General features: G+C 33.8%; 1 protein-coding gene across 1 annotated transcript in view; it reads right to left on the bottom strand.

The window, feature by feature from the left end:
* GNPDA2 (glucosamine-6-phosphate deaminase 2) overlaps positions 1-16,589 on the bottom strand; it is a 30,572-nt gene that overhangs the window by 3,503 nt on the left and 10,480 nt on the right. The window contains exons 4-6 of the mRNA XM_019413010.2: positions 15,271-15,453; positions 9,042-9,226; positions 2,970-3,144 (exon numbers count right to left, since the gene is read on the bottom strand). Coding sequence (XP_019268555.1) covers positions 2,970-3,144; positions 9,042-9,226; positions 15,271-15,453 — 543 coding nt within the window. The remainder of the gene's footprint in view (positions 1-2,969; positions 3,145-9,041; positions 9,227-15,270; positions 15,454-16,589) is intronic.

The following is a 16,589-nucleotide window of genomic DNA, read 5'->3' as shown; positions in this document are numbered from 1 at the left end:
TCAACCTCTGTCAATCTATTGGAGCAGGGCCTACAAAGGATGAAGCCAAAAAAATGTTCACTATGATGATGATGTCTTGAAAATACATTCTCTTAACATAAAATAAGTTTTATATAAAATTAGCAAAAACAAATCAGAAAACATTCAATATTAAACTATATTTTCCTGTGATTTACTGCTATCTTTTAAAAGGTATACCTGTATACTGAAATAAACTTCCATTAACTAATGATTTTTATTTTAGATGCAGTTAACCTAGATTTTCATAGAGAGCTAAATAATTAGAACCCTTTTAGGCACTTTTTAGTGATGGTAGAAGAAAGAGTAGTGATGTGAACACAATACGAAGAATTATAGACGGTAACCACAAGATTCATATTCTCCAGTACATCTTGAAGTGATAGAATAACTCAATGAAGATATGGAAAATATATAAAACTACATTTGAATATGCATAAATCTATGAATATTCAGTTCTACCCTGTATTAAAATACCGTACTATGAAATGAGGTCTGATATAGCCTGAACAAGATCTCAATTCCATTTTTCTCCATATTGGAGGCACACTGACTGAGGCTGATACCCTGAACCTCTTCAGAAATATATGCAGCTCCCCTGAGGTACAAAATACAGTGTCTTCAAAAGAGCAGTGCAGTGATTTTCTCATAGTCTACACTTCAAGATGTTTCAGAAGAACTTAATCTGATAGATGAATTAAAAGAACAAAATATATATAATCACCTACCTCCTGTCTGTTTTAAATTACCTTTAAAATAGGTCGGAAGCAATTATTTTAGTATGAAAACTAAAATTGCTTTTGGAAGCAGTTGTTATAGTATGAAAACAACCCAAACAAACAGAAATATGGTTTAGATAGCCAATTTATACCTATTCTATGAGGCAGCGTAAGAGTGGACAAAAGCCTAGACTCCAGATAAGCGTGGTATCACTTAACCCGCTCTACCCACATACAAACTGACTTTGGGTGACAATATCTATATTAAGCCTGTGAACTCATGTATAAATGGGATTATATAAGAGTATCCACTTCATAGAATTGTGCAAATTAAGTAAATCAAGTATAATCCATTTAGAATAGTGACTGGTCATTTAATTATTATAGGCTATTGAGTATTTCATTAAATATTTGCTTCACATAAAATGTAAACTTTTTCTATAAAAAACAAATGGAGAAAGTCTGATAAGCACAGGGGTTTGAGGATTGCTGGTATATTAAAATATGAGAATGTTAAAAAGAATCTCCTTAAAACCGGCATTAAATAAAATATGTGGATAATGGGGATTCCTCCTGTTAATTTTTTCAAGGAGTCTAGTATTTGTAATGAAATCCAAAAGACTACATACATGGGTAAAACTCCATCCAAGAGCTCTGTCATATTCACAACTCATGACAGATATTTCTGCTTTTACCTGCTAACTTATTAAACAGAAATTTTTCAGTTTAATTTGATATCTGTGTGGCTTGGCAAAAAAAAAGTAATTTTGATGAAAATATAAATACTGGCAATAATAAGGAAATGTTTAAGTGAATTATGATACATCTACTTGACTATTATATAGTCATTAAATTTACTTTTGAAGATTATTTAGTAAAATAGGAAAATGCTCACAACAGTTAAGTACAAATAGAAACCATATAAACATCAAAATTGTGTTTGTTTACTGTTCATCCAACTTCCATCATTTGTGCATCACCTTCAAGATTTCTGCCACATTCACACATTTACATGAACTATAGAGTTAATTTAAAAATTTCCTTTAAATTGACATAAGTTACATACTATATTTCATGAATGAGACACTGAAGACTATAAGACACACATTATTTTATGTACCATTAAGAAAAAAAATGCTACCAGTAACTGACAGTGACACGAATTTTAAACATATCCCAGTTTCAGACAAAACAGATGAAAAAAGATGTCTTAGAGGCAATAAAATATGGTAACTTCTTTAGCCCTGTCAAAGCAATTATATTCATGAAATATAGGTTTGATTGGTTCAGTATATTTTTCCTAATACATGTTAAATAAATACCTAGTTACTAGCGTAAGAAAATTAAAAATACATATTCATTCATGTAATAACAGTATTACACATAACTACATACTTTGTGAATTACTGACATGTGTGTGTCTCTATATATATGACCAGTTATATTTTCGTATCAGCTACAGGTACTTTATAAAGAGCACCTATTTATACAGCTTTTCATGTGTATATGTGGAATTCACTCTTAAGCAGAGAACGGGTTCTAAACAGTATAGTCCTTGAAAACCTGTTAAATCACCCATTACATCAAGCACTTGTGGTTTCATGTATAAAACCTGGTACAGCAAGGTTTAAGAATTACTGAACTAGACTGCAGGAAGAGTCAAAAGGAAAATCTACATGCAGAAGTCTGGGCAGTCAAACCCTGCTTACTTGCAGAGTTTATTCCATACTGTTGACACAGAACCATTATAACTACATGGGAATAATTTGAATTTGTGAAGATTAGATGAGATAGTGGGTGACCCAACCTATCTGCTGATTAGGTTCCATTTTAAACATAGCTTGGCGAGGAAGATGGAACAGGGAAACAATGGAAAAATCAGAACATATATACATTTCCTTTTGGGTTATCTAATTTTGCATATACAATTATGAAAGTAAATATTTTATTAAATTTGGATTCAAGAAAAATATTGTTCACTGAAAATACAGATTGAAGAGATTCTCTTCATGAAAAAAATAGGAAAATATTCTGAAAGCAACTATTATCTGCAGTGAGACTTTTCTATTTTCCTTAAAAAAAAAAAACAAAAAAAAAACTGGCTAGTGTGTTGGTAAAAAGCCAGTTTTCAATAGGCACAGTGCAGGATGTAACTCCACAGTCTCATTAGGTTTTAACTGTCATCTATAATGGAACGTTCTCACAATCTGCTTCTGAAATTTCAATGCTCACCTTTAAAGTATTTCACAGTTTTAACTCTTAATTCTAAAGTAGCATCTTCATCACACACAAAAATAGTTCGGGGATGCTGCTGGAAAGCGGAAACAGTCCACATGTGATTTACTCCTTCTTCTATTGCTTTGTAGAGAGCAAATGCCTTGTGTGCACCTGTTATGAGGATCATTACCTGGAAAATCATGACCATTACATATTAATTCTTAAAACATGTTTCAAATGACGAAAAAGCTTTTTTTTTTTTTTTAAAGAAACAAAGATGCTAGCACCAATATTCTTCTGAAGGCAAAACAAAAATAAATAGCTACATATTTCTTCACAGTTCAAGAGTTTTATTTCTGTTCAAGATAAAAGGAAAGCATAAACTGTATCTCTCTTCTGGTATGAAAGTAAAATAGTATCTTATTATAGAGTATTGCTGAATATACCATAATGCATAGTTATTAATATATTAAATACTGACGTGCAGAAGAGACCTGGGAGAATGAAGAAGAAAGGAAAGGGCTGTTTTGCAAAAGCAGAATTACAAGTCAGCAAAGAATTTATATAACCAAGAATGATATACCAATTGCTCTAGTCCAGACAAGCAATACAGTAGATATTACTTTGAAAGTAAGAGAAAGAAGCCTAAAGACTATTTCATTGAACATGTGCTATCTAAAGTTGTCTTGAAACAAAAACTAGATTTAAAAAAAGGATTAGGGATCTACTGAAATGCAAGAACTGCCCTTCAGGCACACATGACTGAGAATACCCTTATGAACTATAGAAAATCCAAGCTCTTGGTCCCCAATTCCTACAACCTATAATTCAAAGAACATGTGCAAATGAAAGTGGCTATGCATCAGAATGAATCCCTACCATTTTTAGCACTAAATCAATCCTATTTTGTAAGTTAATCTAAACAATATATGTAATCTTTTAAACATGACTTTTTCTCACTGGAATGGTTAACTAAAAAATGAATATTAAGGTGGTTTTAATTCAAAAATATTGTAACAACATAAAAATTCTGCTTTGCCTATTTTAAAACCACACTTCTAAACTAGGAAGAAATTAAAGATCAATGAAACAGATACTATACTTATTTTATCAAGATTTAATACTTTTCATTTTGAAGCTATACATACTCATTACTATTAGAGCCCATGAACTGAGAGATATGTATGAATTTCTACAAATGTTCTTACTGAGATTTCTTGTTCTTAAGTATAAAGATCTAGGCTAGTGGAAAATTCATCACATAAAAGCTTTTGTTTTTTTAAACAAAAACTGTATTTGATATAACAAGGTAAGCATAACACAGATTAACAGATTTGTTAATTAGTTTTCCCTGCTGGATATTAACCAGTGTTTTGTACTGTTTTGTTTCTTAAGAGTAATATATGTGTTATAGAGGCATTAAAAAAAATACAGGTTCTTTGTTTCATCCTGTCTTTCAATTTATAATCTTTGGAGTTAGGACCCAGGAACCAGGGTCCCCTAAGTGATTATTAAGCAATCTGGCAGAAGTCCTTAGACTAACACCTGAGAAGTCTCTACCAAGTTTCTTTCATGCTTTCTTAAATCTAGTGATTACAGCATAAAAGGATACTTTCTCAAGTTTTATTTTAAGACACCGTCAAAATATGATTTGGTGGTTACAAAGTTCAAACACTGAACTTAGCACTTTCCTTGAATTACCTCATTTATCTCCTCAAAACAACAGCATGAGATACTGTTCTTACTCACATTTTACAGAAAATGAAATAGAAGCACAGATATTCTGCAACTTGCCCAATATTCCTGTAAGACTAAGATATAAACAAGTCTTATTCCAGGGTCTATATCCTTAACTACATTAGATTGTCTCTTGAGAAATAAGGAAACTGTTAAAAAGTCTGCCAATTAGACAATATGAGCTAACTGTCATTACTGAAGCAAATAATGTAAAATAGTAATGGGAGAAGTGGCAACAAATTTCTGTGTTGAATGTATACTGTGAAAAAACAAAGACAAACATTTACCAATGAGTAAGGGTAAATACACAGTATTATGAAAAGAGTGAAATGAAAGGAAGCTGCTGAACGTCCGGTGTGGGATGAAGAATTACTCATTAGTGTGTGTGCAAGCCTAAGACATACATAACTTTTAACTGAGAATTAAGAAATATCTAGAAGAAATGAAAAAAATATTGCTCTCGGAATGTAATTTGATGGTGGTATGTGATTAGTTTTACTCTACACACTCCAGTATTCTCAAGGAAAGTATTTCTCACATGAAAAAGCTTTAGAGTAGCTCCTATCTGAAACCAAGTCTTTAAAGATAAGCAGGAAAGCTCCACACAGGGGGCATGTCAGACAGTTATGGGGTGGTCAGTAAAAAGCTAGAAATTTGATAAGGCTGGAGTATAGGAAAATGAAAGGAAATGCTTGAACACTGGTGGAGATCTGATAATACAGAATCTTTTTATGGCAGAGAGGCTAGGCTTCATTTTTTGATAGAATAATAGGGCATCAGAGACTCTTAATTACATAGGTAAGTAATAAACTGAACTATGGTTTTGAAAAAAATAATTCAGAGTGTAACACACAGAACGTGATAAAGAATGGATATAGCCATGATTTAGAATGGGTTTGCAATAATTCTTGAAAAAACTGATATAGGCTTAATAGGCAGTGGTGATGGAGGGAGGGCAGGATCCTTATTTACCTTTAAGTAGTTTATTAAATAGTTGGAATTTGGTGACTCATTAGATGTAGAGAAGATGCTGAGAATGACCCACGTTTCAAGCTCAGATAATCTTCATGGTGAGTGCTGTTATTCACCAAGAGAGGGAATATTCAGAAGGGAAAGGCAAATTTGGTAGAAAGATAAATTTAAATTTTGGACAGTGTAAGTATATAAGGAGTCTTTAAACATCTCGATGTCAGCTAGAAGTTGGAAATATGAAACTTGAACCTTCAGAAAGTTAAGATAAAGATATGTATTATTATTACTGTACTGAGAGTACTTTATCTTTTTGGAATAGTAATAAAACTACAGAAAGAAGGTTACAAAGAGTTACTGCTGTTGACTTATTAAAAAAAAAAAAAAAAAAAAAAAAAAAAAAGTCTTGCTCTAAATCATGCAGAGTGGATATACAGTTCCAGGATGAAACCCTAGGGAACAACAATATTCAAGACGCAGATGAAGGAAGAACAGCCTGGGAAGCAGACTGAGAAGGAATGCTCAGAAAGAAAGAAGAATGCTAGAGTTTTATGATGGAAGGAATGGTCAACAGTCGTAGATGATGAAAAGACACTCAGTTGGACCAGAACTGCAGAGAAGATGCCAGTTTTAGCAATGAAGAAATCATTGGTGACGTCAGTGATTTCTAGTAAAGCAACAAAATCAAAAGCAGATTCTTAAGTTTTATTAGTTTTTCTTATGTCATCTTAAGAATAAATATCTAAAGCATTACAATAATATATAACAAATATAAATGTTACAACGGTGAAAAAAATTTATCTTTTCTTTTGAAATTACCTTTAGAACATATGACAATATCTTTAAATATACCTCAGTAAAAACAAATTTGAATCCTTTGAAGGCAGATTTAGCTTTTGACAAAGAGCCAAAAGTCAATAAAAATCAGATCTGATGGTTCAAGTAAATAACCAAGCTGTGGATAGAACTAACCTTGTCTAACATGAATCATGAACATAATGCATTAAAACTATTTCCCAAAGTTATTAAATACTTATTATATTGCGGGCATTGTAAGGTACTAGATATATATGACCTATAAACTCACAGGATTGTAAGTTAGTAAGAAAAAAGATATTAAACCAGTAAACATACAAGAACAATCAGAAATTGTGAAAAGTGCAAATAAAGGAAAAGAACAATGGTCTGAGAGAAAATAGAAAAAAGTAACTCTGATTATGAGGATTATGGTTAAGAAAGGGGTTTATGAATGTTGAAAACTGCAAGGTGCCATTTCAGCTAAGCAAAGTCCAGAGTAGAGCATTTCACACACACCATTAGTGTGAAGGCCTCAAGCCAAGGAAAGAGTGATAAAGTAGTGAAGGGTGTGGTTCCTTATCTAGTTGACAATTCCCAATCTTAAAGAAACCTGTAATAACTTCCAGGGTGTCACCTCCAGGGTGTGTACAGAGGTCTTCATTAACTGAGTTGCCAAAATGAGGCTGCTTAGTGATGAACTAATTAACCACTAAGGAATTTACTTTCCTATTCAAATGTACTTTCCATTTAACAGTAGCATCTGCCCCATACATTGATTCAAAGTTCTACTAAGTGTATTTTTAAATTTTTTTTAATTTTTTTTTACATTTATTTATTTATTTTTGAGAGACAGAGAAAGAGCACAAAGCAGGAGATGGGCAGAGAGAAGGAGACACAGAATTAGAAGCAGGCTCCAGGCTCTGAGCTGTCAGCACAGAGCCTGACACAGGGCTCGAACTCACAAACTGCGAGATCGTGACCCGAGCCGAAGTCGGACGCTTAATCGATTGAGCCACCCAGGCGCCCTTAAGTGTATTTTTTAAAATATTTTATTTTTAAGTAATCTCTACACCCAACGTGGGGCTTGCACTCACAACCCTGAGACTAGAGTCGCATGCTCTACTGACCAAGCCAGTCAGGCACTCCTTAAATGTATTTGTTCTTAATGAAACTGAAATTGAAGAGCAGCTTACATCACAGCTAATACCACTGGCAAATGAAAATCTGTACACATTAAGCTCCTTAAAATTAAACGTAAGAAAATCATTAAGTACCATGACATGATATTTATTTCAAAAGAATGCTATAAAAATCAAAGTACTAAGGCTCCTGGGAAAATAATAGAGTCCTACAATAGTTCTGCCATAATGATTTATAATCATGCTGGGAGTGAAAATTGTGAGGTGAGTGAGTGGCATCATAAAATCTTGTTGGAAAAACTGACCAAAAGAAAATCAATACTTGAACAACCCTCTGGTCATTCTAAGAATTAAAGTAAGTACGTTATAACTTTCATCTTATTAAATGGAAGAAATCTATTTGTATAACTTTCATATTTTAGAAATACAATTGCTCTAAAATCTTTTTTCAACTTATAAAATTTCAATCCTTAAAAGGCCTTTCTTCATATAGTGGAAGTGATAACTTCCACATGAAAAACTACATTTTGAATGACAGTTCCTAGGTGTACGTTAAAGTCTAGACATATTTACATTAAGATCATTTACTTACTCATCATAACTTTTCTGTACACTTTACTCAAAACCTATCCCATCTTGTTGCCACAAAAGAAAGGAATTTCCATATAATGTAGCCACTTAGAATCATGAGCTGACTATAATTTTTTCTGTTATTCTCAGGGAAGGAAATGAAAGCCCAATTAAAAATTAAAAAATTAGGGGGCGCCTGGTGGCTCAGTTGGTTAAGTGTCTGACTCTTGATTTTGGCTCAGGTCATGATCTTGCAGTTTGTGGGTGCAAGCCCATGTCAGGCTCTGTGTAGACAGTACAGAGACTGCTTAGGATTCTCTCTCTCAAAATAAATACACTTTAAAAAACATGATGGTTCTTTTAAAAAAAAATTACAAAGGAGGGAAGGTCTGTGCAGAGTTCTTGTCTTTTTAAGTATACCAAATTTAGAACAGATCCAGCCTTAGACGGGTTCTTTTTCTGTTGGAAACTAACTGGCTATCCTCCTACAGTCAAGATGTACTTTACACTGAATTATCCCAAGCCTCCAAAATTATCTACAGCCTAGGGCTGTAACTAGCCTCATAGTCCTTTCACCAGATTATTTCACTTAGAAACAGACCATTTGATCAGTATAATTTTAGAAACTCAAACTGTAACGCAAGGAATAGGCACATGAAGCAGTACTCCAAAAGGGATGGTACCTAATTCTTAGTTTACATAAGCTACAAAAACTTAATTTAGTTAAATTTTAAACACTGCAATGAGACTTACAGAAGCTACTGAAAGCTAGATAACAATTTACATTGTGAATAGGATGTAACCAAAATATCACTTATTTGGTGCTGTTATTTCCTACAAAATCTATAGACATCAAAGAATATTTAATTCTTACTTCTCTTGCATCCATCACTGTCCCCACGCCAACTGTTAGAGCCATAGTTGGCACCTTCGATAAATCTCCATCAAAATATTTAGCATTTGCCAAAATGGTGTCCATCGCTAGAGTCTTTAATCTTGTCCTTGACACTAAACTGGATCCTGGCTCATTGAAAGCGATATGGCCATCTGGACCAATTCCTTTTAAAAGAAGTATACATACACATATACACATAAAGTAAATAAGGTTTCCCAAAGTTCAAGTTGTTTTAAAGAGCAAAGTCATAAACACGCTCACCTTGTTTTATTTGATAGCCGAATATCTAATGCTGCATGAAAATATTTGTTCCTGTATTTGATTCAACAAGTATTTCAAAGTTTTCCACATGCTTAGCACTGAGCAAGAATGATTGTAATAGCAGTAAAATTAAGTATTACCTTATATCAGCATAACACTTCACAGTTTATAAAGCATTTTTGCATCTCAACAACACATATTTAAAAATCTTTAAGATAGTCTTACTAGGCCTATTTATTTGCCTCATCTCCCCAACCTGTTTTTGAGCTCAAAAGAAAATTCTGGGGGTGCCTGGGTGGCTCAGTTGTTTTGAGGGTCTGACTTCAACTCAAGTCATGATCTCACTGTTCGAGAGTTCGGGCCCCACATCAGAGGCTCGCTGCTGTCAGCACAGAGCCCGCTTAGGATGCTTTGTCTCTGTCTCTGCCCTTCTCCCGCTTGCACTCTCTCAAAAAAAAACAAAGAAACTCTGGCATTCAAGGGTAATACATGACTTATTCAAGATAACAATTTAGTAAATACTGAGACAAAACTGAAATCTAAATCTTCTGATGCCTAACACAGTGGTGTTTAATACTTTAACTTGGCTTGGTTCTAGTCTAGATGGGGCAATTAACTACTGGACCTCCCTGTAGCAGTTTCCTCACTTACAAAAATGTCTAGAACGGATAATACTGGGCAGTAGTTTGCTTCAGACTTTTTTGACTAGAAATATATATGACACTGCAATCTAGTAATACACATGTAAACACATAAACACAAACCAAAGTAATTAAAAACAAGAACGCATGAAACAATACTTACCCCTGCTAGGAGCCATTCTATTTAATTCTATTTCATTAGCAAAACACACAAAAGGGAAATGCTAAATGTGAATGACTATATTGATTTCATGACTTAATAATGGGTGACAACTACAACTTGAAAACACTGCTTTAAACAGACATACTGACAGTTCTAATATTCTAGGATCGCCTCTAAATAATAGATGGGAACATGACATTCTTTATTTGAATGAAACTGGAAGTATATCTTTTTGTAAAATGAAGAATCTCTATAGCATGAATAAATCAAGTTTTACACATGGGTACTCTAATAGATTTCTGACAACCTCAATGAAAAAATAAACTCATACGTTCTGAGTCAAAATATCTGTTACATTTATATTTTCATATTAACTTTAATGATAGATATGTGTATTTTACTGACTCTTAACCTACAAGTCTAACCAATTTCTCCCAGATTACAACAAAGCAAAAATGACAACAAATAACCTGGTTTTGATGGAAGAAATGAAATCTAAGGGAGCAGATATAAGCTACCAAAGCACTACATTCTAGAAATTTTTAATGTGGTGACCTAAAGTCTGACCTACATGTCAGTGACCTACATGTAGTGACCTACATGTGGTTAATATGTATGGACTTTTTCCATTAGTGTATATCTGCTTGTTAATAAAATTTTTAAATTAAAAATATGAATTTCTCTCTAGATTGGTAAAATTGTTCTGTTTCTCCTCTTAAGTGTACATCGGTGCAAATATTTACATTTTTCTATTTATGTATAAAGAAGAAAGGATAGAACCATGAAAATAAAAGTTCCAGAAAAAATAGGAAGTCCTCAAGGATCAACACCAGTGTTGTCAGTGGTGATGTGGGTCATACAAAAGTGTACAGTACGGCTGAAATTATCAGTAGTGTCAATACAGCCCCTTACTAACCAACAGTAACTATCAGAAATTGAGCTTCCTGATATATTTTAAAAGTGTTCAGAATGTTTCATAAAGCTTTATAAAACTTTCTTTAAAATAATCATGAAATGTAACAACCATGGCAAATTCTCAGTATTTAAGTCAACCTAATACATTAGCACCTTTATGAAATATCTCTAAAACCTCAGGATCTAGATTACATGCCTTTCCTATGTCCCTAAAGTTCTGTGGGGTAGAATGTAAATTTCACTGGAGTAAGGACTCTCTCTATAACCTTACTTACTTACTTAATTACTGTATCCTTACCTCTTAGAACAATACAGGACACATAGGAGGCCCTCGATAAATAATGGCTGAAGAGATGAACAGATGGTTGCTATTCTTTGGTATGCTCAGTATACTTTCTCCCTCCTCCTCCTACACTGCTCTGCTTCCCTCACAATGGAGGGGACCTTAATCTACTCTATATCTCTCTGAGGGAGGATGACTGTGGTCTAGTGATAAATACTTGTCCCCAGCTGAAACAATCAGAATTTCGCTCAGGAAATTCTGAAAATTGAGCAAGGATGCAGAAAAGAAAAAAGGTATCTAGAGCTGAGGTATTTGATGATAGCACTGCAGGAGAGGGTCCATGAGTTCCTACTTTGAAGATCTCAGGCTCCTTCATTCTTGTTCTTCCAAAGACTTGGCTGTTTCAACCCGTCTCCAAATTCTGTGAGTTAGCCTAGAATCATTCCAATGAATTCACTTTTGGTCCCAAAATAAGTCACAGTTACTTTCAAACCAAAGAATCTAATCATGTAACCAAAGAAGAAGGTTAAAGTTTTCCCCACTGTCTTATTTTTATTTTTTTAAAAACAGTACCTTAAAATAATTTTAAAGTTAGTAATACCTTTAGTTTATTTATAAAATTTCATATTTGTATATTTTATTGCTGGGGGTAGGTAAGGGATTGCACGACACACTTTGCTCTTTCTCTTAACAAATCTGTCGTCACAGAAAGAATGAGAACTTCAGAGATTATACATTTTCCTTTTTTCCTTTCTACTGAGGAAAGGGAATTCCTATTCTATTTACCAGGAGTAAGAAATGATGTGTTGATAGTCTTAAGCTCTTCTTATCCTACTATTTCAAATTCAGGTGTAAGGAATAGGAAAACCCATTTTGGCCTCAAGCCCAACCTGAAATCTCTAATCCAACTTTACCTTTATTAAGGCTGTTATTTTGATCCCATTTGGCTCAGTTCTTAGTGTTTTTATTAACCAACAAACCCTGGAACAAAAGAAGGGTAAGTGATAAGACCCAGATACCAAGCCTCATCTTGAAAATCCAATAACAAACCTAGATCAACAAAAGCAAAGAATCAAATGAGATTCTTTCATGAGTATACATCCAATAATAGGGTACCCCCAATAGGAAAAAGTTCAAAGAAAATGCAATAAGCTAACCCTCCTCCCTGTATACACAAAGTAATTATGTCCTTTGAATGGACCATGACATGACTACAGTGAAGATGTTAATGTAAGAGGAAGGAAATCATCTTTTTATATATGTGTGTGTGTGTGTGTGTGTGTGTGTGTGTGTGTGTGTGTGTGTGTATGTCAGGGGAGAATGACTACAGGAAGCTTAAGAACAAAAATTGGTTAGAATACAGGTTCTTTCTAGAAGTAAGAGTCAGTCATAAACATAAATAACTATAATTTATACTCTATCTGTTCCAAATGGAAAACTAAGGTGACTTATAGTAAGGTAATATACCAAAATCTAAAAAGAAATGAGAAATGACTTAAAGCTATGGGGAAAGAAGAAAGTCTTACTAGAAATCTTTGATACGAGCACGTGGGTGGCTCAGTCGGTTAAGCATCCGCTCCTGGTTTCAGCTCAGGTCATGATCTCATGGGCTGTGGGATCGAACCCCACGTTGGACTCTGAGCTGACAGCACAGAGCCTGCATGGGATTCTCTCTCCCTCTCTCTCTGCCCCTCCCCCACTCTCTCTCTCTCTCTCAAAATAAATAAATAAACCTAAAAAAATAAAAATCTTTGACAAGGGACATTCAACCTTACACATCACTTTAAGTTATAAATGCTTTCTGAGAAGCAGACAGAAAAAGAAAATGGAGTTTAGTTCTTATTTTCTCCCCCCAACCCCAGTAAATTCTATTTCCTAGCATTGAATCCCCAAGGGATTTGTCACATGGATCCTTATGTAAGGCAAATAAATTAACAGGAAAAAAGATATTCAAATGAAAAAGCAAACAAGATATTTTTCATTAAGCCATGTTTAATAATGAACCTCTAATAACTACCATGCCTTTTTGTATGATGGTAAATGAGTGCAAATATGTCTTGATATAACTAAAATATAGACACATTATGTATAATTATATTACAGTAATTAGGTATACATTATAGTAATTCTACTTGATTTTGGTATGTAGTTTAGAAAATATGAAGAATGCATGGGTAATGCATTCCTTCAACATTCCCCAATACAAACTGCCTTAGTCTTGATACTGACAAGTACAAATGGTAATTATCTCAGAATTAAGCCATATGGACAAAACTGGAATGCAAATGCTTTCCAGGAATACTGAAATATTAGCAAATTTTATTAAAACATAGATAACTTTCAATTTTGAAAAGCAAAACAGCCTAGCTTGGATTCTTGCTCAGAGAACAACCATCCCATCTATAACAGAAAGTAAATGACACTGGCTCTGCTATGTGGAGATAAAAATTTCCTCAAAGAGAAAATTTCAATCTCACTCAATACGCTTAGAAGTAACCCAGTAAAAAAGCAGGAAATTCAATAAACTACAGAACAATTATTTCAGTATCTACAGTTCAGAAAGAGAAGACTGATGTACCAACCACTATGCAAGATGTTTTACATGTTATAACATAGTTAGTTCTCACAAGTTTTGGAATGGTTAATATTAATTCCTGTTTTACAAATGACTTAATTATACTGAACTTCAATAAATTTCTCAAAGTCATACAGATAATAAGTGGCCAAAACAGAATGCAAATTTATGCCTGACTGTAATACCCAAATTTTCCCCAAGGGCAATCAACCACCTCAACCATACTTGCCCACCTCACCCATAAATTAACGTCAATGTACAGCTCTACTAAAGGTCTAATTCATGTACTTTTAAGCAATCTTCTAGTAAATTAAATATAAGATATATCCAGAGAACTTAATGTTAGCTTAGAGCTTTGGCATGTTTAATTGCATAATAAAAACTCTGGCAAAAATCAATTTTAGCTCCAGTTTAGTTGATGTTATTCTTATGGTAATTAATTAGCTGTCCCAGAGGCTTCATAATAATTACAGAAAACCATGTTGTCATTGCAAAGAAAGACACTTCTGGAGCACCTTGGTGGCTCAGTTGGCTGAGCATCCAACACTTGATATTGGCTTGGCTCAGGTCATTATCTTGCAGTCATGAGATCCAGGCCCACATCAGGCTCCACCACTTGGAATTCTCGCTCACCCTCTCTCTGCCCCTCTCCCTTCCCTACTTGCATGCACGCGAGTGGGCACACTTTCTCTCTCTCAAAATAAATAAACATTAAAGAAAAAACATTCCTCCTATTTTCAATGGTACGTCATGCACACGTGACGTGCACACGCGTGCACATGTGTATATATTATATATGTATGTTTGTGTGTATATGTATATACACATATATGTATACATACATATATACATATTTTAAGTGGAGTTCAGCCAATTAAACATTTATTTATTTGGAGTTTATAAAGATAATTATACAGCTTAGTTCATATTAACTAAAGGGTGATGATAAAGTCTTGTATCATTCTTAACTGACTTTTTAAGTGAGATGAAGCCATTTAAGTGATCAGTACAGAAATGCTAAAATCTATCTGTTCCACATGCAAACTTTTAGAGACTCAACCCTGTAATTTGGTAAGAAAGCTGAGCTGGAATTGTAAAGAAATTGTAAAAAGGTAAGAATAGTATTTAGTTAAAGAAACAGCATGCATTTTGTAAGATGTGATTAATTGTGAATTCTACACAGATAATAGAAAAGTTTAGCAGGCATTGGGACTTATTTCTCAAGACATAATTTAAACAATTCTAACTTAGAACCTTAAGATTACTGTTGATGAAAATAAAAAATAAAAATCAGTACGGATATTATAGACAGTTACAGGTGTTGCCCGCATCACACAAAGGTAAGAGTAATGACAAAATGTTTTACATACCTCCAACAAAAAGGTCAATTCCTCCAGCTTCTTTTATTTTTTTTTCAAAAGCATCACATTCTGCTTGTAAATCTGCAGCATTCCCATCAAGGATATGAGCATTATTAGGATCTATATCAATATGCTTAAAAAAGTTATTCCACATATAAGAGTGGTAACTTTCAGGATGATTTCTGGGAAGTCCTAAATTAAAAGTTAATATATAAAAATGTAAGTATTTCCAGGAATAAATCCAAAGTTTGCTTTTCTGATTAAGCCACAGATGCTATTTAAAATATATAACTTTTCTACAACCATATTCAATTTAAAGGCATTTTTATGTGGAATATATGCTCATTATATTCCAGACATTGTATTAACCACCTTACACGTATGTATCAATTCAAATAATTTGTACAACATCTATGGAAATACTGTTATCATTCCTATTTTATAGATGAACATCAAAAGCACAGAAAAATTAAGTAAACTTTCCCAAGGTCACACAGCTCACAGAGAGGCTGGAATTCAACACAAAAGTCTAGTTCACATGCATTTAATCACCGTACTTCACTTCTCAAACACAGAAAATTTTACCAATGGAACTGATTTGTGTTAAGCTCCACAGAAATTAATCTGCCATACCTCTGAAATGTTGGTCTATGTTTCTAATCTATTCTTCCTGCATGCATGCAAAGTATACTGAATCCTAACAGTTCTTTGACTATCACTTGGGCTACCATTAAAAATGTATTCTTGTGTTTCCTGTTAAGCAAGTTAACAATGAATCATAAAATCTTCACAGCCATAAATATAAATACATTTATGTCTGAAAAATCTTTATTTTACTAATTATTTTTACATACATGGTACTCAATCCGTCTCCACAAAACCAGTTTTAACTCTGCCTTAAGGAAAAAACAAAGAGGGGCGGGGGGAGGCAACCCTGGGTGGCTCAGTGGGTTAAGCTGAGGTCTTATTTTTCTTTATTGTCCATGTCATGTAGCACTATCAAACTGATTTCAATTTTATAAAACCTGTAAAAGAATCACATTTATAAAACAATAAAATCAAGACTCAGATGAAGTATCCAAAGCCAAGATCCCATTTCCCAGAAGTCATTTTACTTTATACATTTTAGCTAATACCTGCTGAAGATAACACAAAATAAGACACAGAACCTCCAGTTAAAATCATAAAGGCTAAGGTTCCTCAGCTTAGGTGCCTTCAGCTCAGGTCATGATCTCGTGGTTCATGAGTTTCTCATGAGTTTCAGAGATCCCCTGCACTGGGATCTCTGCTGTCAGCACGGAGTCCGCTTTGGATCCTCTGTCCCCCTC

This window comes from Panthera pardus, unplaced genomic scaffold (genome assembly GCF_024362965.1).
Source record: "Panthera pardus isolate Hobbes unplaced genomic scaffold, ASM2436296v1 HiC_scaffold_13, whole genome shotgun sequence".
Lineage (NCBI taxonomy): Eukaryota > Metazoa > Chordata > Mammalia > Carnivora > Felidae > Panthera > Panthera pardus.
Note: the sequence above shows the minus strand (reverse complement) of the source record. Positions and strands in the feature narration are given on the sequence as shown.